General features: G+C 35.6%; 1 protein-coding gene across 20 annotated transcripts in view; it reads right to left on the bottom strand.

Annotated features, from left to right (window-relative positions):
* Positions 1 to 12,755, bottom strand: part of RGS7 (regulator of G protein signaling 7) — a 258,091-nt gene that overhangs the window by 47,873 nt on the left and 197,463 nt on the right. For all 20 annotated transcript variants that reach the window (XR_015283340.1, XR_015283341.1, XM_086877678.1 and 17 more), the window contains 3 exons: positions 11,869 to 11,933; positions 10,067 to 10,143; positions 9,847 to 9,928 (listed from right to left, as the gene is read on the bottom strand). Coding sequence is in view for 18 of the 20 variants with exons in the window: in XM_086877678.1 (XP_086733804.1) it covers positions 9,847 to 9,928; positions 10,067 to 10,143; positions 11,869 to 11,933 (224 nt within the window). In the remaining 2 variants the exon portion in view is untranslated. The remainder of the gene's footprint in view (positions 1 to 9,846; positions 9,929 to 10,066; positions 10,144 to 11,868; positions 11,934 to 12,755) is intronic.

Genomic DNA, 12,755 nt, shown 5'->3' with positions numbered 1-12,755 from the left:
TCGGGCTGATTTAAGGAAATGTAATTTCACAGTCTCTTTAGCTAAAAATACATAGGTGCTATTTAAAATAATTGCCTCATTTCAATATGCACACCCATAGATTCAGAGTTCATTAAAGCAGTAAATATTTAGGTAGATTGATTCACATACCTTATGCAATTTCTTGCATTTCATTGTCAATACACTGTCAAATAAATACTTTTTATTTGTTTTGCAGGCATGGGCTAATGTGTTAAGTGTAATTGCAAAATACTAAATTTCAAGATCTCCAAGCTTTCAGAATTTAAAGACTGTAAATTTAAATTATGGACCTGGGTACACAGATGACAGGTCATCTCTTTTACTGGAAAAGATAAAGTCAGACACACAAACATAAAGAAAAAGCAGAGATTGAAATCTTTCTTTTACATTATGTGAAATAGAAGATTATCACCAAAAAATTAAGCTTAAAATTTGAAATTTTCTGAGTGTCAGATGTTAGAGTTGGATTCTGCAACAATCTATTCTGCTATTTCTGTCACTGCTGCTATTCCTGTCATTTTTCTAGGAGTCTTCTAGCCCTCAACAGTAACTATTCATATCACTTTCTAAAGTATAGAAAAGAAGCTAATTAGGCAGTGAGTGATAAGCAGAACAGCAGAGTTCATTTTATTTGTAGGTTTTCTATTCCAGTTTACTTGTGCAGCTATCTGAACAGTGCACAGTTAAAAATCAAGGGGGAGTAGATTATAAAATGGAAGATTACAAAATAGAGGAATGAGGAAAAAAAAAAATCAGTGGTACTCAGCTGAAAAAAAAAAATCAAAGGAGTTACTAGTTGGAAAAATACCGAGTTTGACTCTGTTAATGTGGGAAAGATTGTTTTTTTTCTTACACAGCCTTGCATCAAAGGAGACATTAAAATCCTATACTGAGTAAGTTGTCAGTAATGGCTAAAACTGAGTCTCTCATAAAGGAAAACACAGGCTACATTCTTCTAAACTGCACCAATTTTTCATTTCACTGAGATGGAAGTTATTCGAGTGTGCAGAACCCACTAGAGCTTAAAAGGAAAAGGTGAGGTTTAAATGATTATCACTGTATTCTGGGATTTTACCTCATTTTACACACTTCAGGATCAACAAATAAAGAGGCTTTTCCAGTGGAAGAGCTGCATTATTAAAACCTTTGCTGGTGCAAAAGAAAGTCTCAGAGGAACATTCCAAACATAATGAGTACAAGTGGTCAGGTCTTTTAATAGGATTTGGAAAAATGGCTGTTATCTTAAGGTGCAGTCAAAGGACAAAATTTCAAAATCAGATAAAAATTTCAGCAAACACATATTTTTAAAATGCAGCTCACTTTATAATTAGAGATCAATGAACCTCAATCAAGTGATGAAAAAAATAGACCCAGAAGCCATAGCTGCCAGAACCTGCAAATACATAGGGCCATGCACTGATAGTGCTGCTAGGGGAGATCTCACCAGCCCCTGTTATACTACCCAAAGCAGCAAAGAAAAACCAGTGATCACAGGGAGTGGGCTATAGGAACCACTTCCTTTTTAGTAGAAAAAGGTGCTTTACTTAAAACTGCAGAACTTAATAATGGGGTTAATTTACAATCAACTAGGCATACCTAATCTGAATCCCTATTATGATCCTCCCTAAAAGTGTATGTTTTAATTAGTATTTCCATTTGGTTCAGCAGTTCTGTGAAAATAACTCTGAGAAGCCAAGTGTGTGAACACTTGACAACACCTTTAGTAACAAGATCCCAGTAAATCAGCAGATGTCTGAAGAAAGAGGGAAACTATTATTCTAAGTATTCTGAAACAAGCGGTGGATTTTATTTTTTCATTATGGAGCGCAATCCCATAACTACAAACTCTAAACTAAATTGGATGGGTCTAGCTACTTAATGATTGTATTATATAATGTTATAGCGCTTAGATTTTCATACACACGTACAGTAGTATAAAATGAAATTACCATACTACTTGTAGTGGTACCATAGTCCAAGCTTCTGCACCATTAATTTTAGCACAACTATCTCTGAAAACGTGTCCTTTTGATTCAGTTGTGTCACTGACAAACATGCAGTGTGACCGGACTTCCAACACCTGCTGTTAAATCACAGTGCTTTTGTGGAGGTCCCACTTGCATTATAGCTCTAATGAGAAGCAAACACAGAGAGACTAATATTTGGAATACAGTCCAACAGCCATGGTAACCGCAAACGTAAATTGTAGTAAGTGTGTAAGTTTGACGACTACTTTGGAAAGGGCTCCTATCAAGACTTCACCTCTCTACAACTCCAGACCAAACTTCTAAAATTAGCTCATTATGTTACTAGCTTTTCCTACAGATTCTTGTCTGTTAGAAATTGCCTCCTCTCAGAAGTACAGCTGTATCTTTCAATTACCCCTTATGAAACACAATTTTTAGGGAATAAATCCCAAGACTGTTCTCCATAGATTCTGTACAAGCAAGATTCATATTTTATTTCTAGAGGCCTCACAAATTTGTCAGATAATCAGGGCAAAGTTATTAAAACCTGCTTGTTGTATCCTTAGATATTTTCAATATCATCAGTCTTTTCATTATGTATGTATTATGCTTCTAAATGCTACCTTTTTTGGAACTCAGGATAGGGTAAATAACTGCAATGTATGGATTCAGTGTGACACTAAAGTAAAGGAATAAAACCTGGAACTGGACTTGTGTAGAATAACCTCAAATTCGTTCATATTTCTTAATACAAATCTATTTTTAAAACATGCAATAGATCTGTAATATGCTGCAAATACAGCTGAAAATAGTGATCTACAATCAAATAGGATAATGGAAGCTAATTAGTTGTACACAGCTTAACAGCTAAAACCAGCTATCAGCTGATATTAATGTAAAACCTACTGGTTTTATTTACTTAATTAAAAGCTTTTCATTTTTTCTTATTCATTTATTGGACTGATATTTCAGACCACAGAATGTTCAATGTAAAATCTTATTGAGCTTCTTTCTTCAAAGGAAGAGACTGTCTTAATTCATAGGAATTAATAAAAACTTTGTTAGGATTAAGTGTTCTCTTCTGTTGAAGGTTTTAGTAGAGAATTACACAGATAGCATAGAATGAATTTAAATGCTCAATACTTTCTCAATAGCTTTCATTTTGACTCATTAAAGAACACAGAAAAATAATAAAAAGTTACAGACTTACTTGTTAAACTAAAATGAATGAGCAATAAACCTCATTGGGTCATACACTAGAAATATATTGATGGAAAAATCATGAATTTTGCATAAGTCAAACACACTGTAGAGATCCCCACATGGAGGACAGAAAACTTGCCACTGGACCCATTAGTAAAATTAGTACATCCTTTATGCAAGGATTGATTGGGAGATCACTGACTACTACCAAAATAACAGTAGTTCCACTGTTCTGAAATTGACCTAATCAAGACATAGAAAGGTGTGCAATTGACAGATAAAAGTTCAGCTATGAGCTGTTCCTCTTATTTGGACAAGACAAATGAGGTTCAAACATCATCAGATAAAGGAGAGACAGTTGATCAATTAGTTTGATCAAACTTTAATTATGTTCTCTGCAAAGTAAAACTCACAATTTTCAAACTAAGAGATGTGAAGTCTCATGTAGTATACACTTGAGGATTGCTTTAAATTTCAAAGACTTTTAGAATCTTTCCAAAATAAAGAAGCCTACACTGCATCAATTTCCACTTTATAGTTATTTGTCTTCTTAAACTAGAGTTCAGATCTCTTTCCTAAGTAGTATCAGACACACAAGGAATTCCACTGGCTGTGCAAATGAAAGACCTGTTTGAAACAGGAGAGAGACACAGAGAATTTTTCAAGGAATATAATACTAATAAATGAAACCATAAAATGTATCCATCTTGAACCATGGTGGCGATCATGTTCTCACATACTTGGTTGTTTAAGGACAGATATTGTTGAGAGCTGAGCTTTCACTTTAAGAAAACAAGATCTGATCACTGTTTGTTTTTTCTTTTAATTAGTAGTCTGTGTGTCACAGAATTACATAATATGCAAAATGCATAAGAAAATTGTGTTAAAATTTACTTCTTGAGACAAGTCATATGAAATTAAAGAAGCTGTACCCAAAAAAAATGCTACTGCATTGAAGTTCTATGCTTAATTCTTCTTGCAAGTTGATTTAATTTCTAATTAGTTTTAATTTATGATATACCGTTTCAGATTTGTAGTGACTGCAGTTTCTGGTTTTCAGAACCAGAAATTGTTGCACAGAAATTAGATCCATTGTATTTATTCAAGTGGTATATCAGTAGTATGAATTTTACTTAAGGCTGTATTAAAATGATTTTTGTGTATGTGAAGATTCCAGTATTTGTGACACTATTGCACAAGGAAATCTGTTAAATTTATCTGGTTTTTTGCCCCTTTGCTAAATAATTAGATTCATTATTGCTTTCTCCGTATTTTATTTTTTTTTTACCCCAAAAGGCAGGAAACTGCTGTTTTACAGACTCCGTACAGAAGAAATTTAGGTTATTCACTTGAAAATAAGTGGCAACAGAACAGTCTAACACATCTCTGAAAATGCTGATGGCAAATATAGGTGACATTTAGAAGTTGATTATATGCCTTTTGACTTATAAGATCTTCAACAAAATGCTTTGGATTAAAGCAGCAAATTTAATTCCCACAGATACAAAGATCAATGTAGAAACATTGCATTTATAAAAAAAAAATTCCTTATTCTTCTTCAGTTTACTTTCCTAGCGCCACACAGAACTCTGTCTTACTCAAAACCATATTGTCATATAATTTTTCTAGGTGTCCTTCCACCATCTCATCAATTAACTTTTTCACAACCTGTGACCTCTTAATTTTAACTTCTAAAAATTCATTTTGTCACACTGTTGCAAGAAACTTGGCTTCTTTTTCCCCATCTGCCCCACCTTTACTCAAGTATTAGACTAAATAAAATGTTAAATAATGTGAGCACTAAATCTTCTACAAAGGTCTTAGCAGGCCAGCTAGAAGGTTTATAAATATGTGCCTTAATTACATGCAAGTATGGATCACAAACATTATAACCATTTTTTGAAATTAAAACATTGCATGAGGCTTTGTTTCATTACTAGAAGAGCAATTATCTGAGAATGACAATTTCTGTTTTGGCTGCATTCCCTGTCTGCTTGTAAGGATATGTGGTCAAACAGGTGAAAAAGAAGACATGAAAATTATGTGTCTATATATCACCAGAGAAGTTGGATGGCATGATTCACATTTGCCTTCTGAAGCTGTTTAAAAATATTCAGAAAATATTATGAAAAAGTAGAGAGAAGGGTTCTCTGGCTAAACAAGTGACTGGCCCAGAAAAGACTAGTACTGAGTGTGAAAGGCAGGCATGCACCATCTTATCCTAGGGAAATTCACCGTTTTGACAAGTCTCTGAGCCTGATCTTGAAGGACAGGATGAAATAATTGTTAAAATACAAAAGAACCCCTTGCCTGAACCACAACACCTGGTAATGTTACCTGCCAGGTCAGATGTCAAGGGTCATGTTCAGACCACATAAAATACAATTTTAAAAAATAAACAGAGAAAATTAAATTAATGGACATAGAGTCTCATAAAAGAGAGAGAAGCAAAAGGTGTGGAACATGTGACAAAGTTTTAAATATTTGAAGAACACTGTTTTCCTAGTTAGGTACTAGGAAACAATGGCAAGGAACACCCAAATCCAGAAATTATACAGATTTCTGAATTTTACAACAACAGTGAATTATCATAAACCCACCTTTGCTTTAAATCTTACTGCTTATCCTTACTAGACATACTCACCCCAGATACTTTGCTGACCTGTATTAAATCACACAAATACTGCTGTTGTTTTTCATAAAATCATAGAATCATCCAAGTTGGAACAGATTTTGAAGGTCATTAAGTCTGACCTTTATCAATATTTTATATCCATTTTTTTCCCAAAGAGCCAAAATAATCACCATAGTCCAGAAATGGGAATAGAAGTCCTGTGGATTTGGTTTAACCAAGTTATAAAAGGCAGAATGGAAGAACTGGCTCATACTTTGACTCATGCTCATACTTTATCAAATCACACTATGACTAAACCATAGACAGTGTTTAAACTTGGGAGAGGGACACACACCAATGCAGTTTTCTAGTACATCTGTTGCATATTTCCCATCTTTATTTTAAAAGCAACTGCACAGAAACCTGCTAAATGTGACTGTAATACAACCAGCACAGACTGATGGCAAAGGTCAGAGAGGCCTTGGAGAAAATCAAATGCTTTTTCAAGTTTTTGCAGCTACAAAGTATACAGGTGACTTTCAAAAGAAAAGATACCTCTCCCATTATCTTCTGAATTAGTCTGAATCTCAGCAAGTATCCAAAAGGCCTTTTTTATTGCATGAATGTATTATCTCAGGAAGAAAAGTGAATAATTTGTAGCAGCAAGACATCATTTGTCTTGCTTGTTACCTGAAAGAGTTAATTTTAAGGCAAGCCACAGCTCTGACTGAATTCAGCGTGGGTATGAGAATATTTTAGGGGATTTACTGCTTTAGTACCCATTTGTCCCTTTTTAACAAGTGTAAGACTATGGGGTTTAAAAAGAGATAATAATTCAGGAAAGCTGAAACAAGTTCTCTTTCAAAGACTTTAATGAGGAGTGCAACATTGCTTTTTGAATAAAAGCAGCTCCTCAATTTCTTTCTCCTGGAAGTAACTCACTTCCACAATTTAGCTTGATTTATTATTGTTTTTGACTAACACCTTGATCCTCCTAACCAATTTTTGCTTATTTACACAGTCTGTTATCAACAGAAGTTTCAAAATTATGAAAATAATACTCTTTCTAAGCAGGTGAAAAGAAGAGAAAGGTTTCTAAGATATGTTTACTCTGGCATCAAAAAGAGACATGCGTCACTATATGTGAATAATACTAATCTCAGACCTATGTCAGATACTAGCTCTACCTTAGAAATAACAGCATAGATTTTATTCTAGGCCTGCTACTCAGGATTGCAAGGGAGTTTTTACAGCTCTCCTTGATACTTGGCTTTTACTATGGCTGGTATCTGAACAAGTGAAATTAAAACTTGTTTGGGAATGTCTCTGCAAGCTGCAGTTATCTACAACAAGCTCAGCCATACTCTTTTTAACTTCAATCTAAGATATTTCTACATAAAGCAGAAATTGGGATTTACAGAAGTGACCGAGATTGTGCTCCTGAAATACACACAACAGCCCCCACTCTCACTCCCCCCCACCCCATAAGAACCCAAAATACCCCCACAGGGAAACAACAATTAAATAAAAATTGTAATGGAAACTAAACAGTGAGATAATAAAGCTGTTCTCTAAACTGTCTCTCAGAAGAAAATTGAGGAATAGATGATTATTTGAATAAAATTTTCCAAATCCAATTCCTCTGCCTCATCTCCAAACATCATCTCAGTTGGAAGACCTAGGAAAAAATTATGGGCCAGCCAATCAAAAGTAACAGTCATGATGGCTTTCAAGAATTTGTCTGTTCCTCAGACTTCAGCACAAATCTTCTAGAACTTCTGTAATCACCTGCAGGGCTGCCTCTGACTTGGGAGCCAAGAAACAACGCTGGTTTTTGAGGCAAATTCTCTTTACATGTCCAACCTTGGTTCATTTCCTTTATTTTAAACCTGTGAGTCACAGTGATGTTTCTGATACCTAATCAACCTCTTTTTCTGCATCACCATTTTCCTGGCTCCACTGCCATACAGCTGTTCTCATGTCTCACATTCCTGTAGTGCACTGCTGCCCTGTTCTTTAGGAATGATGGCTTGCTTCCCTCTTCTGCTCCTTTCATAAACGTAAAGTCAAAATACAATTCAAATTTAATATTCATAGTTTATATTTCACATGTAAATCTTCTGTATCAGTACTGTAGCTCGGCAGGTAACAAATAAACAATAAAGCAACTAAGGACCAGGATACCTGCAAGAATACCCTGAAAAAATATTTATTTACTCACCTTCAACCAACCAACCAACCAACCAACCAACCAACCAACCAACCAAAAATAATGAAACATTTGATCCTCAAAACTTCTTTTCAGTAAAAAAAAAAAATAACATTGGAGTGGATTTTGAACCGTGTTGTCACTGCCCCTACCCTCTGAACCTTTATCAGAAGGTGAAGCACTGTAAATAAAAATAAGCATTATACACAGATTCTCATCCAAACACTACCTTATAAAACTATTTAAAAAATTTAGCTGTTCAGCATTGCAGCAGTCATTCGTAAGTTTTTGGGGGGCCTTTGGGCAGCTTGAAAATCTATTACAAATTGTATTTAGCTCTACCATCACCCTCCCCTTTTCAGTCTGTTTGTGTTTTATCTTTTGTTCTTTTCAAAAGAAGCTTCTCGCTTTTACTGCGACAGTAAATTCATGATGGTGTTTTCAAAAATATTATTTCAGTGACTCTTGAGAGTAGCAGTGTAGCCAAAGTATGAACCTCTCCATTCTTCCATTTATATCTTCTAAAGCCAGAAGCCGACATTGCTGACTGTAAGCCAGTCTTTTGCCTCTGATATTTCCTAGGTATGTTTACAGTGAGATTAAAAACATCTGCTGGACCAGGCAGATTTATCCACAGTTCAGCCAAAGCTCTTAATCAGATTCAATTTCCTCTTGTCCTGGTCCCTTTTACTCTCTTGATGTTTCCACAATTCATCTCTTCCAAACCTGAAAATAACATTCTCAGATTCAAAACCTTTAGATCCATTTCTGCAGCAAATATAAAAGCTCTCTGCGCCTTCACAGGTCCCAGGTCCACAGATATTTTGTGTTTATTCCCTATGTAGCTCCAATCTACATCAGATGGAAAATTGCTTTCTGTTCTCCTTCCTTGATGTCAGTGATTAGACAATAATGTCTCAGTCTTTTTGCATCTATTTCCTGTGGTTGGAATCTTTCACATTAATACTGATACTATTGACCATGTTCAAGTTTATTATTTTTTATTTAAACTTTCTCATTGTATTCTACTTTTCCACACACATCATCACCTAATTTTACTTCCCCCACTAAAAGTAGCTTTCCCAGTGTCAGAGCAGAAGATATCGTTCATGTGTGACTTCATTGGTAATGATACCAAACTTCATAAACAGAAAAGGAAAGCTTAACTCTAGGTAAGGGGAACCAATATTGATCTGTAGTAATGAAAAATATACAGTACAGTTTAATTTGAATTATTGTAACAATTGACATTCTTTTTCACAACTCTAGCACTCAAATACAGTTGAGTATGTAAAAAACCTTATTTTTTAAAGTTTTGTTTCAGATGGACTTTGAGAAAGAACTCAGAAAAACCTTGTTTAGACAGTGTGTGACTCCCATAGTTGAAAGCCAATATCTTTATGTACTTCAAAAATAGCTTGGAAATGTAACTAGAGTGAAGTTAAAAGGCTTAGCAAGCAAAAAAGCAGACTAAAAAAGAAAAATAGTCAGAATTATTTAAGGGTATTTTTAGTTACGCTGATAATTTCATTTGTGTGACTCATACCCCAGGAAACCTTTGAGATGATAATAAGCAAAGACAGGTACCTTCTGATTCAAGAAACCAGGCACAACACGTCTATTCACTAAAAATCATGAACTTTTGGATGCACACACACCTGAAGTCTACAATATCAGATTCATATAAACTCTAGATCCTTAGAAGAGGGAATCAAGCCCTAACCCCTTGCCCTACTGCTCTTTTCTTGTCCCCAGGCTACCCCAAAGCTCCACAGAAGCTGACATTTATCAGCAATCCTGCTCATGGACCCAGCAGCCCCACCAGCACTCACCACAGGACGGTGCACATCCCAAAATGCTCGCTCCTGACTGTCAAGAATCTTCCTCTCTATCTTGTCTCTCTTCTTGTCAACCCTGTCGGTGTCATAGGATATTTAAAAGAAACAGCATAGAGGACAGTAATTTTAAACATCAAATGTGTCCAACCCCTTTTCCTCCACTCCCTTCAAAAAGCATGCAAAAAGAAAACTGCTCATCTCCAAAGGAACTTACTTCGCTTGTGCTTCAGCTTGCATAAAAATAAACTCCCATTTCCGAGCAAAAGCTCTCTGTAGCCTGGCCAAACTCTCCTGAAAATACATCACAGTTTTAGTGGGTTAGATTGCAGGTTACTTACTCTTTAATAGCTTCTGGCTTTATCTTTCCCTCCTCTCTTCTCCTCACCCTCACCATGATGTAATACAAGTCATGATAGTTGTGTCGGTGTAAATGGACCTTACTTATCTGATATAAAGTTTTTTCTTGACACCAAATGGGATGCAATACTTTTGAACGCCTCGACTATTTTAGTTTTGAAACTGATAAAAAGGGTAGATGCATCCTTCAGCAGAACATGGGATTTCTGAAACATTTTTATATACTGTGTGCTATCTTAGCAATTTTGAAATAGTACACAGAAACATCCTTGTTTGAAAGTATGTAATAATGCAAAATAACAGCAGTTATCTCCATACTGGATGATCAATGTGAAAATTCCTCAAATGTCATCTATGCAAATGGTTTCCACTGAACAGTGTTGGCTGCCATTTTTGGTAGTATAGCCAAACCTCCACAGCTATCCTCTTTTTTAAAAATACAGAGTACAGTTCTTCAATAGTGTACAGGAAATGTATCTATTCTACAGCCAACTAATAATAACAGGAAGAAATTTTATAAAATAATTGCAAAATTCTTTCTTCCATTGATGATGGAACATTTTCACTGTCTCCAACACCGTCTCCTTTTTAAATCTCTTCCCACCTTAAACAGCAGCAGTATGCAGTCTTAACAAAAATGTGTTGGTTTTACTATATTTCTATGCATTGCAAATGTATCTCTGTGCCATGTTTACCAAAAATAAAGACTACAGAAAGAGAAGAGCAGACTTTCTAGAGATCTTGTCAATACTAGAAAAGGCTCTCATGGATTGTACACTGAAGGGGAGTTTTCTAAGGCATGTGAGTATAAAATTATGCATATCCCACAGTGCAGTACACTGAAAAACAAGCTTGTGCCAGAAGAAGCAATACAGTGTCTCAGCATGGTGCTGTGGCTGGAGTATCTGGTGTGTTGAGAGGTCTGGCTGACTATCCTGCTCTCAGGTCACAGCAGCACAGCTGGACAGCTTTCAGCACAGAGACAAGGTTGTTAGTGAATTTTATGTTGACATGGTCATGAAAAATTCAGGAACGTTTTGGGGAATTCAAGTCTGGATTCAAGACATCTCTCTCCTTATCTAATGCCATCCTCATCAGCTAATCATCACCTCATCATCACCCCTCCTTTTCAGGCTCTTCTTGGTCCCAATTGTCTTACCTTGCCCAAGGCACAGCACAACTGTCAGGGAGTAGGCATGCCTCGAGTCTGACCCTCTTTGCCTCTCATCTAGCTGATGGGAAAAGGCTCAAGTGTCAGCATCACTTATAAAGGATGAGATTTACATTTCCACATCTATCAAGGGCTTTTGGAAATATTCTCAGGGATCCTTTGTTCAAACCTTAAATGGTGTTGAGAACAACTGCTTCCAAACACTCATGGTGTAGCTGGGATTTGTGAAGGTATTTGTGATCCTGACATGAGGATCTGAACAGAATAAGATTAAAAATGGGCTGTAATCTCAACATTTGTCCAGTGAGCCTTCACTATCATGTCTCAAAAACCATTTAAGACTACTGAGCAGTGTTAGACCCACAAGCTGGAAGAACTGGATAACTAATAGCTTTTCACACATAATGCCCATAGTTCTCATGCTCAACATTATTTCATGGGCTTACTAGGCCCAGCAGAAAAATTTGTGGTTTTTGCCAGGTACTTACAGCTTCATAGTCTGCTAGTTCTAGTCTTGCTTTGTTTTGCATTGTCCGCTTGCAGAGGTAAACAGCTGGAACAGAATAAAATAACACAGAATTTACTACTGTCTCACAAACATGTCAGAGCAGAAATAAAAGCATCATGTCTGGTTTAAAGCTAGCTTTTTTGGTTTGATTTCTCCCTTTGTTCTAGAAAGCTTTAAATGTGGGATCAATGCTACCAGTATTGTAACTGAAATGATGGATCAGATACAGAGGTTCATTAAATAATAATAAAATCTGCTTTATGCAACAGACATCATGTGCAAAATTCATGAGGTACCTGAGGTCAGGGTTTTTTAATGGCCAGGGAACTAGCACATTAAAGAAAAATGGCAAAGACATTTTTCAAACTGTGTATAAATAATAAGACATGAAAGTTTTAACAGGAGCTGCTGCTGTATTAGTTAAACCTGTTTTTAAGAACATGAATACATGTTTTTATTTATTTTTACTCTATATTTAGAAAACACCAACTTTCAGCCTAAGAGGATTTCAGCTAAAATATAAATCCAGATAAAATTCATGTCTCATACAGATTAGTCTGCTACAATCAATACTTAAACAAGAAAATAACGTGAGACCAAAAAATGGGGGGGAAAAAAAAGTGTCATCTATTGCATATGAGGAAAAAAAAAATTCTTTCATTCATTTTCTGAATCAAAAAATCCTTCAGAAGACCTGCCCATCTTCCACTTCATTCAGACAGAAGAGAATCTTTGGTAATAAAATGCTGAAGTACATTTTCAATAGACTCTATTTAGCAACCATTCCTAATTGTGCAATATTTACCCATTTCATTACTTCAGAGCACTGCTCATGTGAGATGGATGAATCTTTTGATCAGTGTAGGT

Source organism: Cyanistes caeruleus, chromosome 2 (assembly GCF_971803275.1).
Source record: "Cyanistes caeruleus chromosome 2, bCyaCae1.hap1.1, whole genome shotgun sequence".
Lineage (NCBI taxonomy): Eukaryota > Metazoa > Chordata > Aves > Passeriformes > Paridae > Cyanistes > Cyanistes caeruleus.
Note: the sequence above shows the minus strand (reverse complement) of the source record. Positions and strands in the feature narration are given on the sequence as shown.